Here is a 20,900-nt window from a genome sequence, read left to right as displayed (position 1 = left end):
ATGAAGGGCTCAGTTATACCAAACGCTTATGTGGATTGCCATGTGATGCAAGTTTTGTCATTGTATGGCAAAAACTAACAGGTCCATCTTCTTCCCCTCAGAAGATGGAATTCTCTCATGCTAGAGTTGCTATACTAATTGGCAGCATTTTCCCCCTTCAAGAGCTGTGAGACTGTTGACTTCTCTTCATTTTTTTCCATCTCCACCTCCTGGAAGAAATTTTGTATTTTTTATGCAAAAAAAATTGTCATGTTTGTATCCTTAATTGTGACTCACATCTGCTAAGGCAATTGAGTTGCAATATGTGGTGCGCGAGGCAAACCCATCCAAGAGAAGAAAAGAACAGATGTGGTTGATTTTCTTCAGTTACCCCCTGAGGAAGAAATGTTTCTATTGGTTCCCTGAATGTGTGACTTTTCAAACACTTTCAGTTGGAGCTCTTTTACAAACCTGCATTGTGCGCACCTTTCAGTCAGCAGTGGTCATGTTGCATGGGGTAGGGGGCGCCATTGAGTAATTTCGCCAATAGGACACCAACATGCCTCAAGCCGGCCCTGTTTGCACGATAGGGACGACCTGTGACCCTTTGTATATGTATATGTAATAACATAAGAAAACAGCATTCCATCTTCTAGTGTGGGCAAAGAAATTCTTGGATGCTGGTTGCGTGTTTCTGTCCAAATCTGAATCCGAGAGAGTAACTGAGGCCAGCTCATGTCTGACAGAAACAGTACATGTGCTCCTTCCCTTTTGGCCATGATGGCTCTGTAAATTAATTTAATCTTTGTTCAATTTAGCAGTCGTACATTCAAACTAATTTAATTGACAAGCTTTCATTACACATGTATTCTAATTGCTCAACGACTCAACCGGTCCGTCTCTCGTCATTGTTTTATGGTGGGGCGCTGAGCCTCGTCATGCTTTTGTTAACACTGCTGTTAAAACATAGTTACGTTGGTTGTATGAGTGGTGTGCTTTGGACCATGCAAATGTCACAATTGCTATGTAAGCTCCAACTGGCTGTTTAAACAGTTGGTTGTTTTGTTTTTTTTTACATACAGTTTGAAGGGAAAGAAATGCAATTTTGAATCTGAACATAATTTCAGGATATTTTTGTTTGAACACAGTCTGCTGCGACCAGAGCCCAGCTCATTGGGCTTTGTCTGGCAGCCTGGCAACCAGGTAGTGTACAATTATTTCATTTGCACTTGCCAATTATCCTTATAGCAGGAGGAGATGATTGCTAGAAATGGTGTATGGCACTAATTCAATTCACATTTACAATATTTTTTCATTTTTAAAGTTACTAGAGGAAAAAATAAATAGGTAGCTTTGTTACCATAGTTTTGGTATCACCTGATTGATGTTGCTCCTGTGGTTGCTGTAAAGTCACTAGAATTACTTCTCCCCCCAAACAAATCTGAGTTTGTTTACTGTAGTTTTTTTGTTTTGTTTTGTTTTCATTTTAAATGATCAGTTTTATTCTCCATCAGTCTACAGTAACACACAAGCAGAATTTTAAGCTTTACAGAACTCCCCACCCACATTCCAACCTTTGACACACACACGCACACACAGACACACACACTGGCTTATGATCCTGCTCTCTGGAAAAAAACTTTCATCCTTCAATAAGTCTTTTTGAAATTCTTGCCCATCAAATTCAGATTAACGAGTCCACTTGCAGTCGACGGATAAATAAAACTAAATGACACCCTTCATCCAAACAATGGCATGCTTCCACTAAACCTCCTTGTGTGTGTTTTTATGAGCTAATTAAGAAAGCTCTTTGCCCTGTGCTCCATTTAGCAAAGCCTCCATTTAGATTAACCAGTAGCTGCAATTATGCGCAGGCGCTTCCTTTCCTGTGGGCCTGCCAGCGCCTAATGGATGGCTAGATTGATTTAAATGCAAACTAGCTAGCCTCTAATGAACTGCCTTTACAGAAAGACTTTAATAGGAATTTATACACCCACAGACAAGTTTCCAAAGTGTTTACAGACCTTTAGTTATCAGTTGCAGTGCTTTCTTAAAAAAAAAAAAAAGGAAATTAAAATAACACGGGAACAAATAGATAGACAGGTAGAGAGCACCGGATACTGTCAAATTGGAGTTTATTTGAGCTTTTGGATGTAGTATAGCATAGATTGGTATTCTGACCCGCGTTCCCATAGAGCCACACATTGAAGGGAAAAACATTACATTGGTATTTTAGTGATGCAGTGGCAATAAAACTCCTGATAAATACGCAGCCGTGATAATACCATGCTGTTGCACCTCGCTTCTAATGCGAAAAATCATTAAAGCTGCAAAGCGCTTCGAGACGCCTTGAGTTGATTGATTGATTTATTGGCGGTTCTCAGCAATGGTGCACTGCTGTGCTGAGGAATCAGAGAGTGACTGCGCTATTGACCAACAAAGATCTGGTCTAAAGTTGATGGCTAGTTATTAAGTAAATTATGGTCGCATTATCAAGACGGTAATATGCGCCTACATAACCCCTGTGTTTGTTACACACACACACATGTTCAAAATATTCCATAATCGTTCACATTGTAATCTTCCATCAGAAGATTACAATGTGAACGATTATTGTTGTGTACATGAACCTGTTTAAAATGAAAAAAAAATCATTGTTAGATCTTATTTTCACTTAGAATTAGATCATCGCTGTAATGAGGAATAAAAGTGTTGTATTATTGACCAATAATGGCAAAACACGTAGGTATTTAAACTTACCCATCAGGTTTAGAATGTCTGTCAGACCTGGAAAACTGACAGCAGATCCTCAGGGTCGTGCTGGCGTGCTTTCACTTCGCCCACGAGTACATCCGTTTCTTAGAAAGACAAGCGCTTGTTTCACCTACTTGGCAAACTCGGCATCATAATAGCGATCCACCAAGGTTGCAAGTGCACCTGGCCTTTAAAGGGAACGTCAGATGACACTGTGATTATTTTTTTTTTAGCATGTTACGCCGAAAAAAAACACCTATGATTAATGAGTAGGCTAAAGACAACCCCTTTTAACCACACGCCTGGCGCATCAACCATTTTTTCACTCTTAAATATAGCAAAAGTGGATTTGGACACAAACTGAATCCAATGTGCACCATGCGATCGTTAAAATGAGTCTCCAAGGACTAACCCCATTGGAGTTAATCAGTAGGACCCGAGAGAACTTATGTAAATGTCTACAGGAAGAGAGTTACCATTTATTACTAATTGTAGTCTAGATGGCAAAGACAGAAAATACACTGTTAAATCAGAACATTAAAACCACAATCTGCAATCTTGGGTCCTGGCATTCATGTGAACCACAAAACAAAGAAGACATAACCAATGTGGCTTAAGGACATAAAGCAGTTTGATGTGAAGTTTTCAATCTGGGGGAAAGCCATATGTACTTTACAAGGTTAATACCCAAGCAGTTTTTTATTGTTTACATTGGTCCTTTGTGTCCACATTTGAAATGCCATTCCAGCACATACTGCAAGCCACTTACAGCTCAAGCCTAAGACGAGTTGCCACCCCAAGTAACAACAAAATGATCAGATCCACTTACTTCAATATCAGACCCATAAGAACAATCCATTATTAATTAGTTTACTTTAGATTTTTTTTCCCCGTTATATCTACATAGTGCAAATATTGATCATCATTCCTGAAGGATGGTTATATAAATGATGCCTCTGTGTCTTATACACATCCTTCACTCATGCCTTCAAGCATGTTTATGCTTGAAGGCATGTCTCCAACTGCTCAGTCAGCTAGTCAGAATCCACCATTTTACTTCTCAGTATGGAGAAAATGGATGTGGCAGCCTTCAGCATGACCCTGTCACCACTCTATAGGCAATATCAAATATTTAGTCATCACCATTTCCCCCTACATGTTAGGTTGTACAGTCTTTATTTCACAAATTGACATACCTTCTCATTCACACTAGTGATGTTTGATATATTGGCAATCGCATTGTGATTGTCTGAGGTTAGTCATTTTGAAATTCATTGACATCAGTCCAATATTTCCTACTTTCAGCTGTGCATTGATACATATTGTCGCACTGTTGCCAAAGTGCGAGTGTGGGAAGGTGTCTGTGTGTGAGTGTGGTGGAGGCAAACGTGAGTTTTTGTTTGATGACTCCAGGACATTAATAATGGCAATAGGAAACATCTATGGTGTTGCAGCCACTGTGATCAAAGCTTCCTAGTCGTAATTGCCCCTTTTAAAACTTTCTTCTCGCAGGCTTTGCCGAGACCAACTTTGAAATTTCAAAGAGTCATTAAATTGGTTGGTTGGTGTCACAGGGTACACATTTCTATTTAGAACCACTACGCTGCACTTTGACTTGACATACCATGGGTTCATTTTTCTCTAAATTCAACAATCCGGAATGGTTTTTTTGGTTGACATTCAACGTTTTGTTCTCAAGGGTAAACCGGTACTTTAATGTTTTAAAGCAATGCTTTCTGTTTTCTATTTAGATGTTAGTGACAACTCCAGAAAAGTGGGACGTTGTCACCAGAAAGAGTGTGGGAGACGTGGCTCTGTCACAGATCGTCCGTCTCCTGATCCTGGATGAAGTTCATCTTCTTCATGAAGACCGTGGACCAGTGCTGGAGAGTTTGGTAGCCAGGACTCTCAGACAGGTCAGTCCATCTATTTGTCTTTCTGTCTAGTTAAGGCCAAAAAAAAGTTGTTGTTGGTGGTTTTTGTGTTCAATGTCTGTAGACAAGAATCCTGTACCTACTGTCACTCTAAGAATCTTTTTTAAATGACATATGTTCGCTTAGCACTTTTTTCACTTTACTCAAATCCAAACTTCAGTCCTTTGTGTCTAGTTTCTCTGACGTGTTGTCTACTGTATTTCCTTTAGAATATCTTTCTCCAAAATCGATTATGTGAATGAAGCGGAAGTGAAAGCTTGCTAGCCATAGGCTACTGTAACCATGGGAGGCGTGACTTAGGGGAAGGTGACTTGTGAATATAGCTGATATATTTCAGCCTGTACAGTATTCATGCCCAACATGCACAAAAGATCCTGCTGCATTTTAACAGTAAACAGTAAATAACTATGTGTTCCTAGCATTTGGTTATTTGAAGACGCTTGTAAGCATCCAACGGTAAGCACAACGCACTCTCATCCTGGATTGTCCGCACCAGGCTTCTTTACAAGGATGGCGGTGAAAGATGGCGCCCCCCCCAGTGAGCCAGACCCTTGCTATATGTACTATATGTAAAAGAACCCTTCGATAGGTTGGAAAACTACTAACTGCAAACTGCTTTTATTTTACAATGATTTTACACTTACACAAGTGTATTTATAGGTCAAATGTTGGGCTTTTCAAAATAGATTGTGACAAATTTTATGCAATATTTTTAAAATGTTTCATTTGGAGAACTACATTTATATTCTTAAATAATTATCAATGGTAAATAATTCTTATTCACTGAAGAGTACAATGAATTAGATGTACACAAATATTTTATATTATACACATATTTATACGTATGGATATATATAAATCATATTGACACACAGGACTGAGAGCAAAGTGTGGAAGATGGAGGAAAATGGAGGTGGCGATGAGCTGCGGTGGTGAGCAGCAACACGGAGACCCCTCGGCAGGGTTAACCGAAAAGTAATTGAAAAGCGGTGCGCGCATGTGACCGCTGTTTACTCGGTTCACAGCCAATTTATCTGCAGGTTTAGCTGATGTTTCTGAAGAAGCGCTGACTAGGCGCTTTGTACACCTGAACACTATCAGCTGCCGGACTGAACGTTAGGAGCCACCTGACCGTCCCCTCTGTTTACCAGCTGACTGCTCTCACTGTCAGGGCCGAGGGCGCATCCATTGAAGTCACTTTACAATGAGTCATTAGTTTTGCTATGCTTACTGAAGAATGGAACACAGAACATTCAGAGTTGTTTTTTTTTTTTTCAAATTGAAAACTACTTCTGTGATTTTTAATTAACTGGATTATTTTTGGAATCTCAGGAAATATGCAAAACTTTGCAAAAAATGTCATCATTTAAAATTTGAATACAGTCTGTTGTTGGAAATTGAAAAATCTTTATTGAGGTGAAGTGTCCCCCCATAATAATGGAGTCATGCACATTTGTACCTCTCCAAAATTATACTTCAGTGCGGAGGAGAAAAATGTTGCATATTCAACAAGCTTTTATTTTGAAACTCAATGCAGTCACAGTCACTGTCCCTGTCTGGTTACGTGTAAAAAAATAAAAGTAAAAATAATGTAATAATGCAAGTACCTATCTAGCTGCAAATACAGTTTAATTTAGTTTTTTTCTTTAGACCCAGAAGTCAAACAGTTTGGGGACCATTGGTTTACTCTTTTACAGTAAAGAGTTGCGTATTATACGGTTACTAAAGTAATATAATATAAAGCTGTCAAATAAAGGTCGTGGGGTAGAGGGTGCAGTATATCCTCCACAAAATATAGTGGAGCAGAACTATAAAGTTCTGTTTAATGTAAATACTAACAAAGCACATAAACATTCCACAGGCACGTGCGCGCACACATAACATTGAACAATACTTGCCCCTCCTTATCATTTTAGTGTAATTTGGTGATTTTGTTAAGCTTTTTCTTTTTCCATATTAACGTTGATAATAGGCACTGTCTTACAGTAGTCTTGGGTAGTTAAACGACTAACATCCTTTTCTAATATGCTAGGACTCATGATAAAGTGTTGGCCACAGATTGTACAGAAAGAATTATCACAGGCCTATAGTGTAACAGTCTTAATGTACAAAATCCCCTGTTTCCTAGAAACATTGGGGGGAAAAAGAAATGATCTATGATATATTTCTATGCAAACCAGGTCTGGATGCACCAGCTTTCAGATATGCACCATTAAACTCCCTCCTCTGCCCTTGCCAGGAAGTCCAGGAACACTCATTATTTATTTTTGTTCGCCCACATCCAGTTTATAAGTAATAGTCTGTACCTCTGCCCTAATCCTTACCCCTTATCAAGCATGCACAATGACTCACAGCATTCAGTTCGTCATCTCCACGGCTCTATTGGACAATTACTTTTCTTTTATTACAAATCTATGTATAAATCCATCCACATTGCCTCGAAGGATCATCTGAACTATCAGTAGTACAGCTCTGAAAAAGACATAAAAGCACCGTTCAAAACTCTTCATAAATATCACATAGTTTTGAGTTTCTTCCATAACTTTTGTCTTAGGATCTGGAAGAAATGTAAAAATAAAAATTTTATACAGTGAGAAAGGAAAAAAATATATTTACAACTGAATGAAGAACTGTTATTATCTGTAATTTATATCTACATCTTTATACATCTACCTTTATATATGTGTAATAAAAACACCCAATGTGTGATAAAAGATAAGAGTGTGGATCAGTGGAGACTGAGTAGGGACGGAAATAAACTTAATGTTTCTCGACATCACTGACGCTGTGAATGTGAGAGAAAAGAAGAAAAGTTTACACACGCTTTTTCTTTTTTAATCTCAGCTCATTGAAAACGTGTCTGATACATGATGCTACATATCGCAAGATGTGCACGACAGTGTCTACTTTCAATATGGACACTTTGGTCTCCGTTGCATTAACATGTTTGTCATTAAATTCCCTTTTTTGTGAAATACATGTTGTCCAGTGAGCATTTTAGTAGTTTGAGGACATTTTGACCCGTCAAGCTGTTCTTTGCCGGGGCTTCAAATGTTTTTTTTTTCTTCCCACGGTGTGGAACATGTTGGACCTCTCTTTGGCCACTAATTATATCTACAGTACATGAGGGACTGCCACAGCGACAGTATTTTGCTGTTGGGCTTTGTGTGTAAAACCTGTAAACACAACTCCATAGTTGGCGCTCTAGCGGAAGACCCCCTTCGTCTCTCCGTCCAATTATCGCCACACCTGACAGACTGCTGTAATTGATTGTGCCCGAGGAATTAAGTCGGCACCTTCTGATGCGCTAGGTGCTTAAGTTCACCTCTACAGACGCATTAATATGGTAATCCCTAACAAACTAAATGATATTTGTCCCCCCTATTTTATGCAAATGATTTTCACGCCAAGCCGAGCCAGTCGTCACTTTGATGTTGCACTCGGAGGAGCTCCGGTTGGGGCTCCGCTACCTCGGCCAGGTACGCTGCTGCTAATTACGCTCCGCGTCCAGAGTGGAGTCCCTCCAACCTGCACTACAAAGGCTTCTTGGCTCTTTGTAGTGCATCTTCTTCAGATGTGGTGGGAGCAAAATGTGTGCGTGCTACCTGTTCTTGCATATAAGCCATTAATCATTAGGGACAATAACAGTGAATGTCATTACTCAACACTACAATATGATAATAAAGAAAAAAAAGATACTTTATTGCTATGTTTAGGTATGGATTTTTTTTTTTTTAACTCTCCTTAAACACAAGCATGAGACCTATCTGACATCACTGCACAATATGACGGGGTCAGATGACTAATCAGTCAACCACCGCCCATCCAAAAAGTTCCTCAGCTCTGGAGAATTTCCTTTTTCCATTTTGCTTTCTTGTTATCTTTTGCTTTGAAATAGAGGATCTTCGTCTGACGCCGAACTCTGCACACTTGGCGTCCAGCAGGTGAACAACACACTGCTGAGATTGTTTGATACACTGGATACAAAACAGAGGCAACTGAAATGAATAACCTGAACTTTAAAGGTGGAGCCAAAATTCCAGATTGCCTTTTTTCAAAGAGTTCTAGATGTCACAAAATTAGGATCATGGTTAGGGGCCAGCTCCCTTTGTCAATTCCAACATTGCCACTTCAGGGTGGACAAAATACTGATGTTGGAAAGCCATTCTAAAAACAAATCACCTTTCTAATAATACCAACTAGTTAGTAATTTGCTTCTACAGATTCATAATATGAAGATACTGCGATTAGTCATTGGTCAGGCACAGCTAAAAGTCTTTTTCAAACGTTACACACATGGTACACATTACACAGTACATTTGAAACTACTCGTTTGAAACATACTTTTACTTTCTCTTAAGTACACAATGTGAATACTGTTCCCACATCCGCTGTGTGGCATCCTTTTGTTACGGGTGCATCACCTAGTCATTATCAGAAAAGATGAGCAGTGTATAAAGAAGCAAAGACTCAGAGACATTGTAGGGTTTAGCAGCACAGAGTAAATGTGCAGTGCCGGTGCTGGTCTGCTCGTAGGGATTGGTTAGGTTTTATCTTGATGGGATGGTTTGACAGGTACTGCATCACATTAAAGGCCTTACCAATCTTCCCTGTCACATTCTGCAGGAGGCGCACTGATAGGGGCAAACTACCCCCACCCTCCCCACTCCTCTCAACCTGGCGCACTTTGTCTGCTCTCACCCACGTTGATACGCGGAATATATTGAATGTTCTCCACTTTTCAAAGATGGAAGCCAGCACCACGCGGCTGTACCTTTCGCTTTGTCTCAGAGTGGAGACACAGCTGCGTTCTCACCTCCGCGCATTTACGTCGGGAATTTTTACTCAAGTCTTCTCACACCTTTGGTTGACACTTTTCACCTTTTTGTCATCCGTGTGAGGACACAACCCTCAGCGTGGAGAACTTCCTGCAGAGATCTTCCCGCAGACTGAGAAGCCTCACTTGAGACCTTTACTGGGCACGATGGCTGCCCAGTAAGTTCACAAAATAAACACGTGGAGTGGAAACTGCTATAAGTTTAGTGAACTTAGCTCCTGGTCAAAAATCTCGAGTCTGCCTAGTCCGTGTCCGAGACAAGACCCTTAAAAAGTGGTCTCGAGACCAAGACCAATCTCAAGACCTACAACAGTAGTATAATTAACATACCTTTACAGTATTTCCGACCTTAAGATATTGACTTGAAGACCTCATGTGATTCTGTTCATATTGCATATTCAATTTGTTCCAGGTACATTTGTGTCACTGGTTAAATTTTTCAATCTTGTCAAAAAGTGAGTATGCCGAATGTTTAGCCGAGTGCATGGGACGCGTCTGGTTGAAGGAAACTTTTAAAGGCTCATTGAATTTAATCCCTAAGCGGATTTGTATTAAAACTGGAAGTGTCTTACATTTACCGTTGACATCAGCAGTTATTTTTGTTTCTTTCTTTCAATAGGTACAAGCCTTATAAGCGTAGCGATAATTCAGAGTAATTAGATCATCCATCATTTGCACTTGGGTGGTGTAAAATGAAAACACAACATTAAAATTCTCTTTGCCGGATTTGTTTTACGGCTTATTAAACTTAAATTGTCCAGTGTGTAATATTTGGCTTGAATGATGATTTTTTTTATATTGGTAAATACTGTATATACTGCCAATAAATACATTATACACACACACACCCCTGCCATTTTGCATCACCATATTTCTAAGGAAGCCTGGTGTGGACAATCCAGCTGCCTGACAGCGCATTCATATTTAGGGTGAACGCTCACGTCCTCAATTAAACCAATGAAGAAGAAGAAGGTCGACGAGGTATCCTGGTTTCGGGTGCACAGGCCAACGTAGTTCAATGGCAAGCCCGGGAGCGGGGAAGGGGGGCGGCAGGAAGAGTGAAAGATGCTGCAATCTAAAATGTAGCCACGTGATGTCGCTTTTTCTTCTGCAAAATCTCCCCTGTATAACACACTGAACCTTTAACATGCTTCAATGCGCGAGAGATTTCAACTTCTCCTGGTGCTTGTTGTTGCTGTCCGGTAGGTGGAGTCCACGCAGAGCATGATCAGGATCCTGGGACTGTCAGCTACTCTGCCCAACTACCTGGACGTGGCCTCCTTCCTCCATGTCAACCCCTACATTGGTCTGTTCTTCTTTGACAGTCGCTTCAGGCCGGTGCCCCTCGGACAGACATTTGTTGGCGTCAAAAGCACCAACAAGGTAAACAAAACAGTTGCTTAATAGAAACATACGGGGAGCTGCAAGCCTTTACATGGATTTATTGAGCTCATGATAGTCGAGATTGTGGAGATTGTGGAGTTTTCTTTCTGTCGGTCAAATGTCAACTCTTATGTTTTTGTTTGAAACCATTGATCACATTCACTGCAGTGTGAAGATTACGAATCAATCACTCAAAATCAAATCATAAAAATCCAAATGTTCCTTTCCGGCAGTAATATGACTTAATTTGTGTTATATCCTCCTCTGTCCTGTTTAGATTCAACAGCTTCATGACATGGAGGAAGTTTGCTACAACAAAGTTCTTGAGCAGGTCAAAGCTGGTCATCAGGTAAGAGTTCCATTATATATTTGTATCCTTAAAAGGTTTCCATGTTGCCAAAATACACCCCTGTAACCTCACAGAATATTTCTTATACTAGTATTCAAACTTAATGCAAGAAAAAAAAAAAATCCATTGACGTTCCTGACAGAAATCCGATGGAGCTTCCCAGTTGGAGGTGCAGTTTGACAGGAGGTCTGATACTTGGTGATGTTTTGGCAGTGGCACCATAAATATATCAGTTGATCCAACAAAAAGACCATGTTTATGAGAGGGATTAAGCATTTTGGTTAGGGTTAAGCATACGTCTTTTCAAAAAAGTGCAATATATATATATATATAATTACTTGCTTTTTATGGTCATGGGAAGCCAAAATCTCAATTGAAGAATAATAATAATAATGGTACATTTTATTTAAAAGCACCTTTCAAAACTCTCAAGGACACTGTACAAAGAGAGGCAATAAAACAACAATTAAGCACACACAATAAATGATACAGAAAAATAAATAAATAAATAAATAATAAACCGAGAATCAATGCGATCTGGCTTTTATATTTGATCAATAAAGGTCCAGTGTGTAAAATTTGGCTTGATTTATGATTTTTATATTGAAGTCTGGTACTTAATGAAGCCCCTCTCACAGCGCGTTTCATATTTGGTTCACTGTCAGGCGGCTTCATGAATAAATTGCGGTGCAAAATGGCAGCCAACTGGGTGCGAGACCCTTATTACGCTATATATATTCTAATATATATATATGAGAAGTGTTCTATGGGTAGGAAAGCCAAATGTCTTTTATTGTACTGCCAGTATGCACTTTTAATAATGTATTTATTAATTTATAAATGTATTTATGAGCAGTATATGAAGCTTTTACCAATATAAAATCGTAAATCAAGCCAAAGTTTACGCAATGGACCTTTAAAACAAGTTATCATGGTTAAGGCTAAAATCCTCTTGTCTTTTAACTCAACATCTTTTGTTTCTGCAGTGTGAACTGTCACGATGATTTGTTGTTTAACATCTAAAAATGCATCCTTTTATATCACATACAAACTTAAACAACTAAAACTAAAACTACAAACTCTGTTGTTGCAGTTCTGTACGTTTCGATTCAACCTCTGCCTCTTTGGAAAATGATTTTCCAAACCACACAGGGTCTGGATCACTTGCCCCTGCTTTTCCCATCCACCAACCCCCCCTGCATATCACAAATAGCCCCCCAAAGCCCATTGTTATCTTGCAAGACCACGACCTGTACAGTTTAAATCAGTGATTCTCAACTGGCTGTCGTTTATATTTTCTCGGAATAAATTTGAGTGCTGTGGCATAACTTTGGGTCGCAACTTGATGATAAGGAAAAAAAAAAAAAATTGGGAACCACCGGTCTAAATGATACAATGCTCCCACTCAGTTTGCTGGTTCACCTGGTCATCACGCCATTAGAACCGCTGCACGGCTGAGGAGAATTCTTCGCTGAGCGTTAACTTGTCAGCAAGCGGCGGCTGTGACGTGCGTTCATTTCATCCGGGCGGATACGAGGGATGTGTTTTCTCTCGTGGTTTTCCGCTGGCCTCCCGACATGAAGTGCGCAGCCAGAGAGAAGTTTAATAAGCTGAGGAGCAGTCAGTATGGTTGGAACACAGCTCAGTGGTGCTGATAAAATACCTTCGGCAAATAGCAGTTGGCGCTGTTAGTCTCCATGGAGCCACTGTGTTCACAGCGCACACACGCACAGTTGGTGGGCTGCTGCCTATGTGTGCAATTATGTTTGAGTTTTATTGTATTTTCTTCTCTCTTCTTTTTTTTGGCTCTATAGTTCTATATACAGTAGTGCAGTGCAGAAGTCGTTGCCAATTTAAATGTTTAGCAGTTTAATTAAAAGCTGTGAACATGCAGTGGACTCCACCTCCATCAATGCAGTGCAACTAGATTATTTTTTATTTTTGCGGTCATTTCAGAAATGGATGAGGCCAGTGCTGAAATGTTCTATCATCACTGCACAGTTTTGCCTAGCTTCACTGCACTACAACTGCGACTCCAACTACTTTCCGTCACAAAAAATACAAACAAAAAAAAAAACACACTTCAAGGTGTCTTGTGCAACACAAATAGTAAAACATGAACGGGTTGCTTGGCAAAGGTCAATTGCAAAAAACTAAAGCAGCTGATACGCTGCATGTATACATCAATAACACTCAATAATAGCTGAAACAACTTTTAGCAATTGCAACGTTTAGTAAATATTTTATTAGTCATTTATAAAGCTACATTAATACACACAAGGTCATTTTGTAAACACTGCGACTCGTTTTTTGTGTCTTGCCGAAATTGTGTGAATTGTTGACTCCATTCCCATATTGAAAAAAACGTTTAAAAAAAATGTCTCACAAAATGTTTTCTTGCAGTATGTTTACATGTTTCTATCCCTTCAATGAACTCCTCGCATATAAGAAAAGCTCATCCGTTCATCTGCAGCACATTTGATACATAACAAAGGTCAGGGTAGCAAATTTGCCCCTGTTGCACTGAGGGAGGGATGCCATCGAGGTGGCTTGTGTCACTGCACACATAAGAATTACAGCTAACTTTGAAAAAAAAAAAGTTAAAAAAAAAAGGAATTACAAAGATGCTTATCTTTATTTAATAGAGACAATTTACAATAAAAGTTGCCTCCTTTGGACTGCATGAAATGAGTTGCTCTTGTTTACACTCCATTTTGTTGTTCTCTCTTCGCTGTGTCCACATCGTCTCGCCACACCTGTGTGTGCCTTAGGTGATGGTGTTTGTGCACGCCCGCAATGCCACGGTGAAGACGGCGATGGGCCTGATAGAGATGGCTAAGAACCACGGGGAGTCGTGCGTCTTCCAACCCGATCAGAGTCCCGACTACGGCCAGTGTGAGAAACAGGTAACGGCAACTTTCGTTCAAATGACTTTCAAAGGTGCGAAAGTCTCACAGCAGCTTTGGAATGATCTTGTCCAGTAGTTCTCAACTGGTGGAGTCTCAGGACCAGCAATTTATCTCGTCATAATGACGTTGTGACCCAAATTTATAGAATAGTATAGGGTAGAATTGAATTGAATTGAATTGAATTGATGTACTTTATTGATCCCAATTGGGAAACTACACTGCTTCAGCAAGAAGTTATTGAATTGAATTGTGTGCAAAACAAATTGCCAACATTTTCTCTGTAAATATATACATTTTAACATCCTTTTTTTTTTTTATTATTAAAAATGGGGGGGGGGGTGCCCATGTAGCTTTGACCAATCAAAACAGCTCGCCGGCCCACTTTTGGGTCACGACCCACCAGCTGAGAAACACTGATCTATGGAACGTCAGAGTTGGCAGCAAGTTGTTTGGGGATTTCTTCGCTATAAATTCAAGAAAGAAATTTGGCTTCCACACGTGTGATGTTGCAGAGGTCGCTGATGCCTCACTGATGCCTCACTGATGCCTCACTGATGCCTCACTGATGCCTTCCTCAGTTAGCGATGAAACTGGTGGCTACAACAGGAAGCAAAAAAAACAAGCATTTTTTTATGTGGAGGTGTAGGGTGTGGAGTTCTAAATATGCTTTATTTTTCCTGTGAATTTGTGAAATTATAGATAATGAAATACTGTAACACAGCTTCTCTGTGGAGCTGGGATGAAAAATAAAATCTGTATTTAGGTTTAGTTGTAATGTGCCTGCGTGAGTGTGTGTGTCACACAGATCTTGGCTGCACTATCACTCATGGCACCACTTTGAACACCTTTGGCAGAATAATTTTGTTAAATGACTTCAGCTCCAAAGGGCGGAAAAATAAAATGCATTATGCATTATTGGTCGAAGGGAGTGAATGAAACTGTGGCTGCCACTGACGGTCTGGGAGTACTGACGCTGACACTCTGGCTGCACTGACTGGGACTGACAACTCTGCTCACAAGATCATATATGTCAGTTACAGTCAGTGTCGGCGAAGTCACTTCAAGAACGTGACACGTGCTCGTAGTCATTCGATATGCTGCTAGTTACTATCAGTTTGATTATATTTGTAGTGCAGTGTTTCTGAATCGTCTTGGGTTAAAGTATTTTTTGCATCACGTTTGATTTGACCTGACCAAAATGAGCAGGAAAGCAAAGGAAAAGCTGCCCCCTTTTTAGTTCTTTAAAGGCAGAAAGCCTGGAGCATTATTAATAATTAAAGTTGGAAAAGGATGAGGCAGGAAGAGAAAAAAAAAGCAGGTGTACAGAAGGCAGACACAAGCGTCGGTGCAATCTGTTTTTAGTATTTGTTTGTTTGTTTGTCTATTTATAAGAACAACTTCACAAGTTGAACCTTCTTGTTTTCGTTTGTACGTTCCGTTTGGGTTCTTCACAAATATTCAAAATATTAAACGAGACTCAGTGACTCTAAAACACTAAGGCGGGACTTAAAGGAGCAGCAGATGCTATTTACAGGTAGTTTTACTGACCTGTCATGTCACGTAATGATTATCGCACAATAGAATAAAATATTGATCCCAAATCGGGGAAGTACGCAGGTGTTGAGCAGCTGAGGCGGGCGGCTGTTGTAACAGCAGATCCAGGCTCTGGAGTAGCTGCGGACAGCAGCACCTGGAAGGGTAACGGAGCAGCAAAACTCCGGCTGGGGAGAAATATTGAGTTGTTGAGACTAGTAACAAGAAAGGACAAAGGTGTTTCCTGATGGTGGAGGAGGAGTGAGAAGCTCAGTGCATCATGTCCAGTTTATTCACATCTACTTGTGGCTGGCCGGGTATGTGGGATATTGGCAATGTTGGGCATGTGGAAGTCCTCTAAGTTTGTGTTATGAGGGGGGGAAAAGTGTTTATAAATGAGTTTGCAGTTCATTGACTGATTTAGTTGGAAGATAGTGTGTAATGTTAACTAGTGCTCTTCCTCTGGCTACGATCCTCTCTAAATCCGGACGGAAATTTTACAAATCAGCACATGCACTTCCGTCCAGGCATCCGTTTTCAATACCCACTTCTTCCTGCACTCAGGGTCATGGGGATCTGCTGGAGTCTCTCCCAGCTGTCATAGGGCGAAGGCAGGATACAAGCAATGGCAGGGTACAAGCCATTCACACACCTACGGTCAATTTAGAGTTTCCACCTCACATGCATGTTTGTGGACTGTGGACGGAAGCCAGAGAACCCATAGAGAACCCACGCAGAGTGGACATGCAAACTCCACATAGGAAAGGCCTTAGGAGACCCCGGGAATCGAACCCTTGACCTTCTTACTGTTAAAGTCCCAGTGATTGTCACATGTGGATGTGAAATTCATCCTACGCATTTGACACCTCATTCCCCGAGGGAGCGGTTTTTCAGCAGCGGTGACTCATCGGTCGATTCAGATTCAGATTCAGATTCAGATTACTTTTATTGCCATTTGTGCAAAAGAACACATAGGAATTTGTGTTGGAAAGTCCCAATGTGCATCAAATAATGAATTAATTAAATAATAAATAAAGAATAAATAAACCGGGGAAAGAAAAACAAAAACAAAAAAAACAGTTAACCTCAATTCCATCTACAAATACTGAGTGCCAAGCGGGGACACCCAGCCGAGGATCGAGCTCACGACCTACCAGTCTCAGGGCGGGCACTCCACCTGTAGACCACTGAGTGCTTTTGGACGACGGTGCCCACCACTGCAGCACCGTGTCGCAACCCAGCACCTTGTTGCAGGAATTGAAAAAAAAACACAACACGGGAGTACATGTGTACGAGTGAGTCGTGTGTGTCTGTCATGTGTACAATTAATAGGCTGTGCACCGTGAGAAGGTGCGGAGAGGGGGGGGGGGGGGCTCCCCTCTCTGCATTCTCCCTCAGAGGATGGCCGTACAGCCCCGTATTTAAATCTCTGGCAACAGAAGGCGGAGTGATAAATTTAGTAACCTTTTCCTTCGTTCCCCCCGGAGGGCTGAGGCAAGATTGATGGCGCCTCTAATCTTCCCTCTATTTAAGAGGGATATGTATACAAATCAGATCACTTTTCATGCTTTCTAAAATTGGAACGACGATAAGGGATTACACCAGGGGACTGGGAATGATGAATTGGAATCAGGTTAGTCTTGGAAACATCCCCCTTTTAAAGCAGCGCGAGACTGTTTTTCTATAGTATGGCGCACATGAATTAATCTTGTTATATATGCACTAACTGTGCATTAATTCACTCCCCGCTCTTCTGCCTGTGTCCTCACATAATGAGTATTATCCACTCCATTAAGCTATCTTTGAGTGTTTGTCAGTCAGGCCTGCTCCGGAGAAGGACGAGCCATCGGACTGATTCCCCCTCCAAAGCTCACAAAGTGATAATGCACAACGCGTTTGCACCCTGCAAATTGCCCCGCACATTAATATTAATAGGTGTTTTTTCTTAATCTCTTATATGCATACGCAGTGAAATGAAGCACCTCTGAGGTCAGTCATATAATTTAGTGTTTATTTATCTTGCCTCAAAAGTCAGACGTGATTCTGCGATATTTTTCCACTCTTCTAATGTTATTTAATTGCCTTAAGCTCAGGGGATTGAACGTACTGTCAATCAAGATTAGATATCGTAATGCACTCAACCAAATCATGTCTTCTTGTTGAGGATAAGAATGTTTTGAGAGGGATGATGCACCAACAAAAAAGTAAACCAACAAAATAGCGATACTTTGCAAAAGCATATAATAACTATTATTACTGTAGTAAAACTATATTTTGGTGCTAACTTATTCTTTTGTGTCATTCAGATTTTGAATTTTACTTCAAACATGGTATCATATTTAGTTCAGTGTTTGTGGACATGGATTATACATGTCTGGAATCAGATTTTTTAATTTGTGTTATGACGATATTCATTTTGACTTACTGCAGAGTGAACCAGATAAAGATCTGGGGCTTTTTTTGTGTTTTTATTTTATATAGTAAATAACTATCTGAATGATCAATATTAAAAAAACAACATTTAATCGAGCGAAACGGAAGAACAAATTAATAAACAATTTTTATAACTAAACTCTGAAGCATGTAGCACATTAAAATGTTGCCTCGTGCTTCCTGGTCAAAGTATTATAGCATAAGGAAAAATAATTCATTTACACTTTGTTGAAATAGATTTTTTTTAAAAAATGAATAAACAGTCAAAAGCTTTAGTGTACTGGGTTTTGTCAGAACAGACACTGTAAATCTATAGAAACTGTCAAGTTAACAATATTAAATTATGATGAAACTGATCTGTACAGACATGTATTTGACCAATTTACAAGTATATATTTTTTTCTATTTAAAGCCCTAATATTTGTTCTGTTGTGATGTATGATTATTGAACATAGAAATCCAGTGTTATGAAATGGAATTGTTGATTTCACCCAACTAAGATTTATGGAACACACAAAGCGTGTATTAGCCCTCAGTTCACATCTTCACTTATTTTCTCCTTTATACAGCTGAAAATTTGACACTGTGAAACGAAGCATCAACTGCCTTTCGCTAAAACTGTTAAATAATTTATTTGGAATTTTGGATGTGGAGCCGCAGCCGCCTCAGCAATAAACTGTGAAGCGCAAAGGCAGCAGGCTACCTGAAGCTCTCGCCAAAATAAAGCTTCTTTGACTTTCATTTTACTCTCAGTCTGACAATCTAGCCTCAATCCTCCCCCAGTTTCTAGGGACCAAACCATGTGACTGCTTCCAGATAAGAAGGAGGGGGGGCGAGTCTTCAGTGGAGCCTAAGAGACCCCTTGTGGTCCCATGTGACTATTACATCTATGGTACGGGGCTTTTCTTTCTTTCTTTATTTTTTTTTTAGGACTAGCGCCATTTAGGGATACCAGTGCTGTATAAAGGGGGTGGAAAAGATATTCATTAGGAAACCAGCAGCTAGGGTATCGACAATAGAATAGAATAGAACGCCTTTATTAATCCCACTTTGGGGGAAGTTGCATATCAAAACAACGATGCAGTGCAAAAGAAGAAACAATATATACATTTAAAGATATCAAAAATAAAGAAATAAAATTACATATTTATAGACTATAAAAGAAGGGAAAATATTATATTGACAATTGGATTCTTTTGCAAGTGATATACATCATATTTATGTATAAATAAGTGTTTTATTGCACCTTTATGAAGTTGTAAAATGTTTGCGAAGATCATCTTTAGTGAATGACCTGCGCTAGGAGCTCCTTCTTGCACCGAGGGTGCAGTGATTAACAGTGTAGATGTGCTGGGAACACCGTTACGTTTCCTTTTTTGTTGTTTTTTGAAAAAAAATAAATATATATATATATATATATATATATCTTTCTCTTTTATGAGTCCGTCGGACGTGCGACTTTCATGCGGTTTTGTTTGACGATATCCACCGGTGCCGATGCAGTGGTGCCCACCTGAGTGTCAGGCCCCCGGGGAGCTCGCAGCATCACCACCGTGGGCTCATTAACGTCTCCGTTTGCTTTCTCCACGCTGCTATTTATACGAGGTCTGGTCCACCGCGGCTGCTTTCCATCGCGTCAGATCCCTGACAGCCTGTCAGCGTGCCCGGTCGGCCGGCTCCGTCGTAACGCGCACCTCAAAGTGCCGCAGGAAAACAGAGACGATACAGCGGAGACAAACGCACAAAAGAAACTCTCTGAAAATGGCAACGACTGAAATAGATGCCGGGCTTTTGTACAGGAGCGGTCGCCAGTTTTCGCCGTGCTGCTCTGTAGTAGTGCCGCCTGAGGGGGGCACTCTCACTTGCAGTGCTGGCAACCATTAATGAAACAATACATGTTGATAATTTTGCACAAATGAAATAATTGTGACCGAATAATCTGCACTGAACTGACCAGAGTGACCACAAAGCCGAGGCCCTCTAAAATAATATTTAATTTCACTACACAACAGCAAAGTTCAAATAGGTCCACCTCAAGGAACAACAATGACAAATTGCTTTTAACAGAATTTGTATCTTTTAAACACAAAGGAAAAAAAACAGGCTTTTTTCAGTATAAGGAGTAGACAGTACTAATATGTGTACAAATGTAGGGAGTACAGGTAAAATTTGCCAGAAAAAGAAATATCCAAGTAAAGTACAGGCACCTGAAAAAAGTACAGTGGCAAAGTATCTGTACTTTGTTACTTCCCACCTCTGCTCACTTGTTACCATGGCAGTGCATAAATAGCCCATGCCCCCCACCCAAACCCCTTCCCCTGCTATCTTCATCAGCGTTGAAATGGCTGACTGGGGTCTCAGCTGAGCTTCCCAGTGTCAGTGCCATATTTACATATATATGCTTATATTCACAAACACACACACACACACACATACATTCTTGAGGTGACAACAGACTTTTTTGTGTGCGCGTCTATTGTACTAAAGGAGGGGTTGCACCTGAGTCCTCCTAAATAAAGTCCACTTGCCACTGTCTGTGTAGCCTGCAGGAAAATACCACACATCATTGTAAAAAAGGCCATCATGTGATAATTCTGCTGTACTGACTCAAGGTTTTTCAATATCCGTCCTAGTCAGAACTCAATCCCAGATGAAAGAGAGTCGGCACTGGGAAAGTGCAGTAAAGTGGGTGTGAGTGGATCCTTGTCCTCCAGCTCTTTTCCTACATGAACAACCAGCCTCTCACCGCCAAACATTAACAACAATCAAGGCTGCCTGAGATCAACAAT

At 40.3% G+C, this 20,900-nt stretch overlaps 1 protein-coding gene across 1 annotated transcript in view; it reads left to right on the top strand.

The window, feature by feature from the left end:
- ascc3 (activating signal cointegrator 1 complex subunit 3) overlaps positions 1-20,900 on the top strand; it is a 95,002-nt gene that overhangs the window by 41,196 nt on the left and 32,906 nt on the right. Inside the window, exons 11-14 of the mRNA XM_076040741.1 lie at positions 4,485-4,649; positions 10,711-10,887; positions 11,165-11,236; positions 14,008-14,142. Of these exons, the coding sequence (XP_075896856.1) occupies positions 4,485-4,649; positions 10,711-10,887; positions 11,165-11,236; positions 14,008-14,142 (549 nt within the window). The remainder of the gene's footprint in view (positions 1-4,484; positions 4,650-10,710; positions 10,888-11,164; positions 11,237-14,007; positions 14,143-20,900) is intronic.

This window comes from Nelusetta ayraudi, unplaced genomic scaffold (genome assembly GCF_046127955.1).
Source record: "Nelusetta ayraudi isolate G7.1 ecotype Tasmania unplaced genomic scaffold, CSIRO-AGI_Nayr_v1 ptg000063l, whole genome shotgun sequence".
In the NCBI taxonomy this organism is placed as follows: Eukaryota; Metazoa; Chordata; class Actinopteri; order Tetraodontiformes; family Monacanthidae; genus Nelusetta; species Nelusetta ayraudi.
This window is presented reverse-complemented; position numbering and strand designations above follow the sequence as displayed.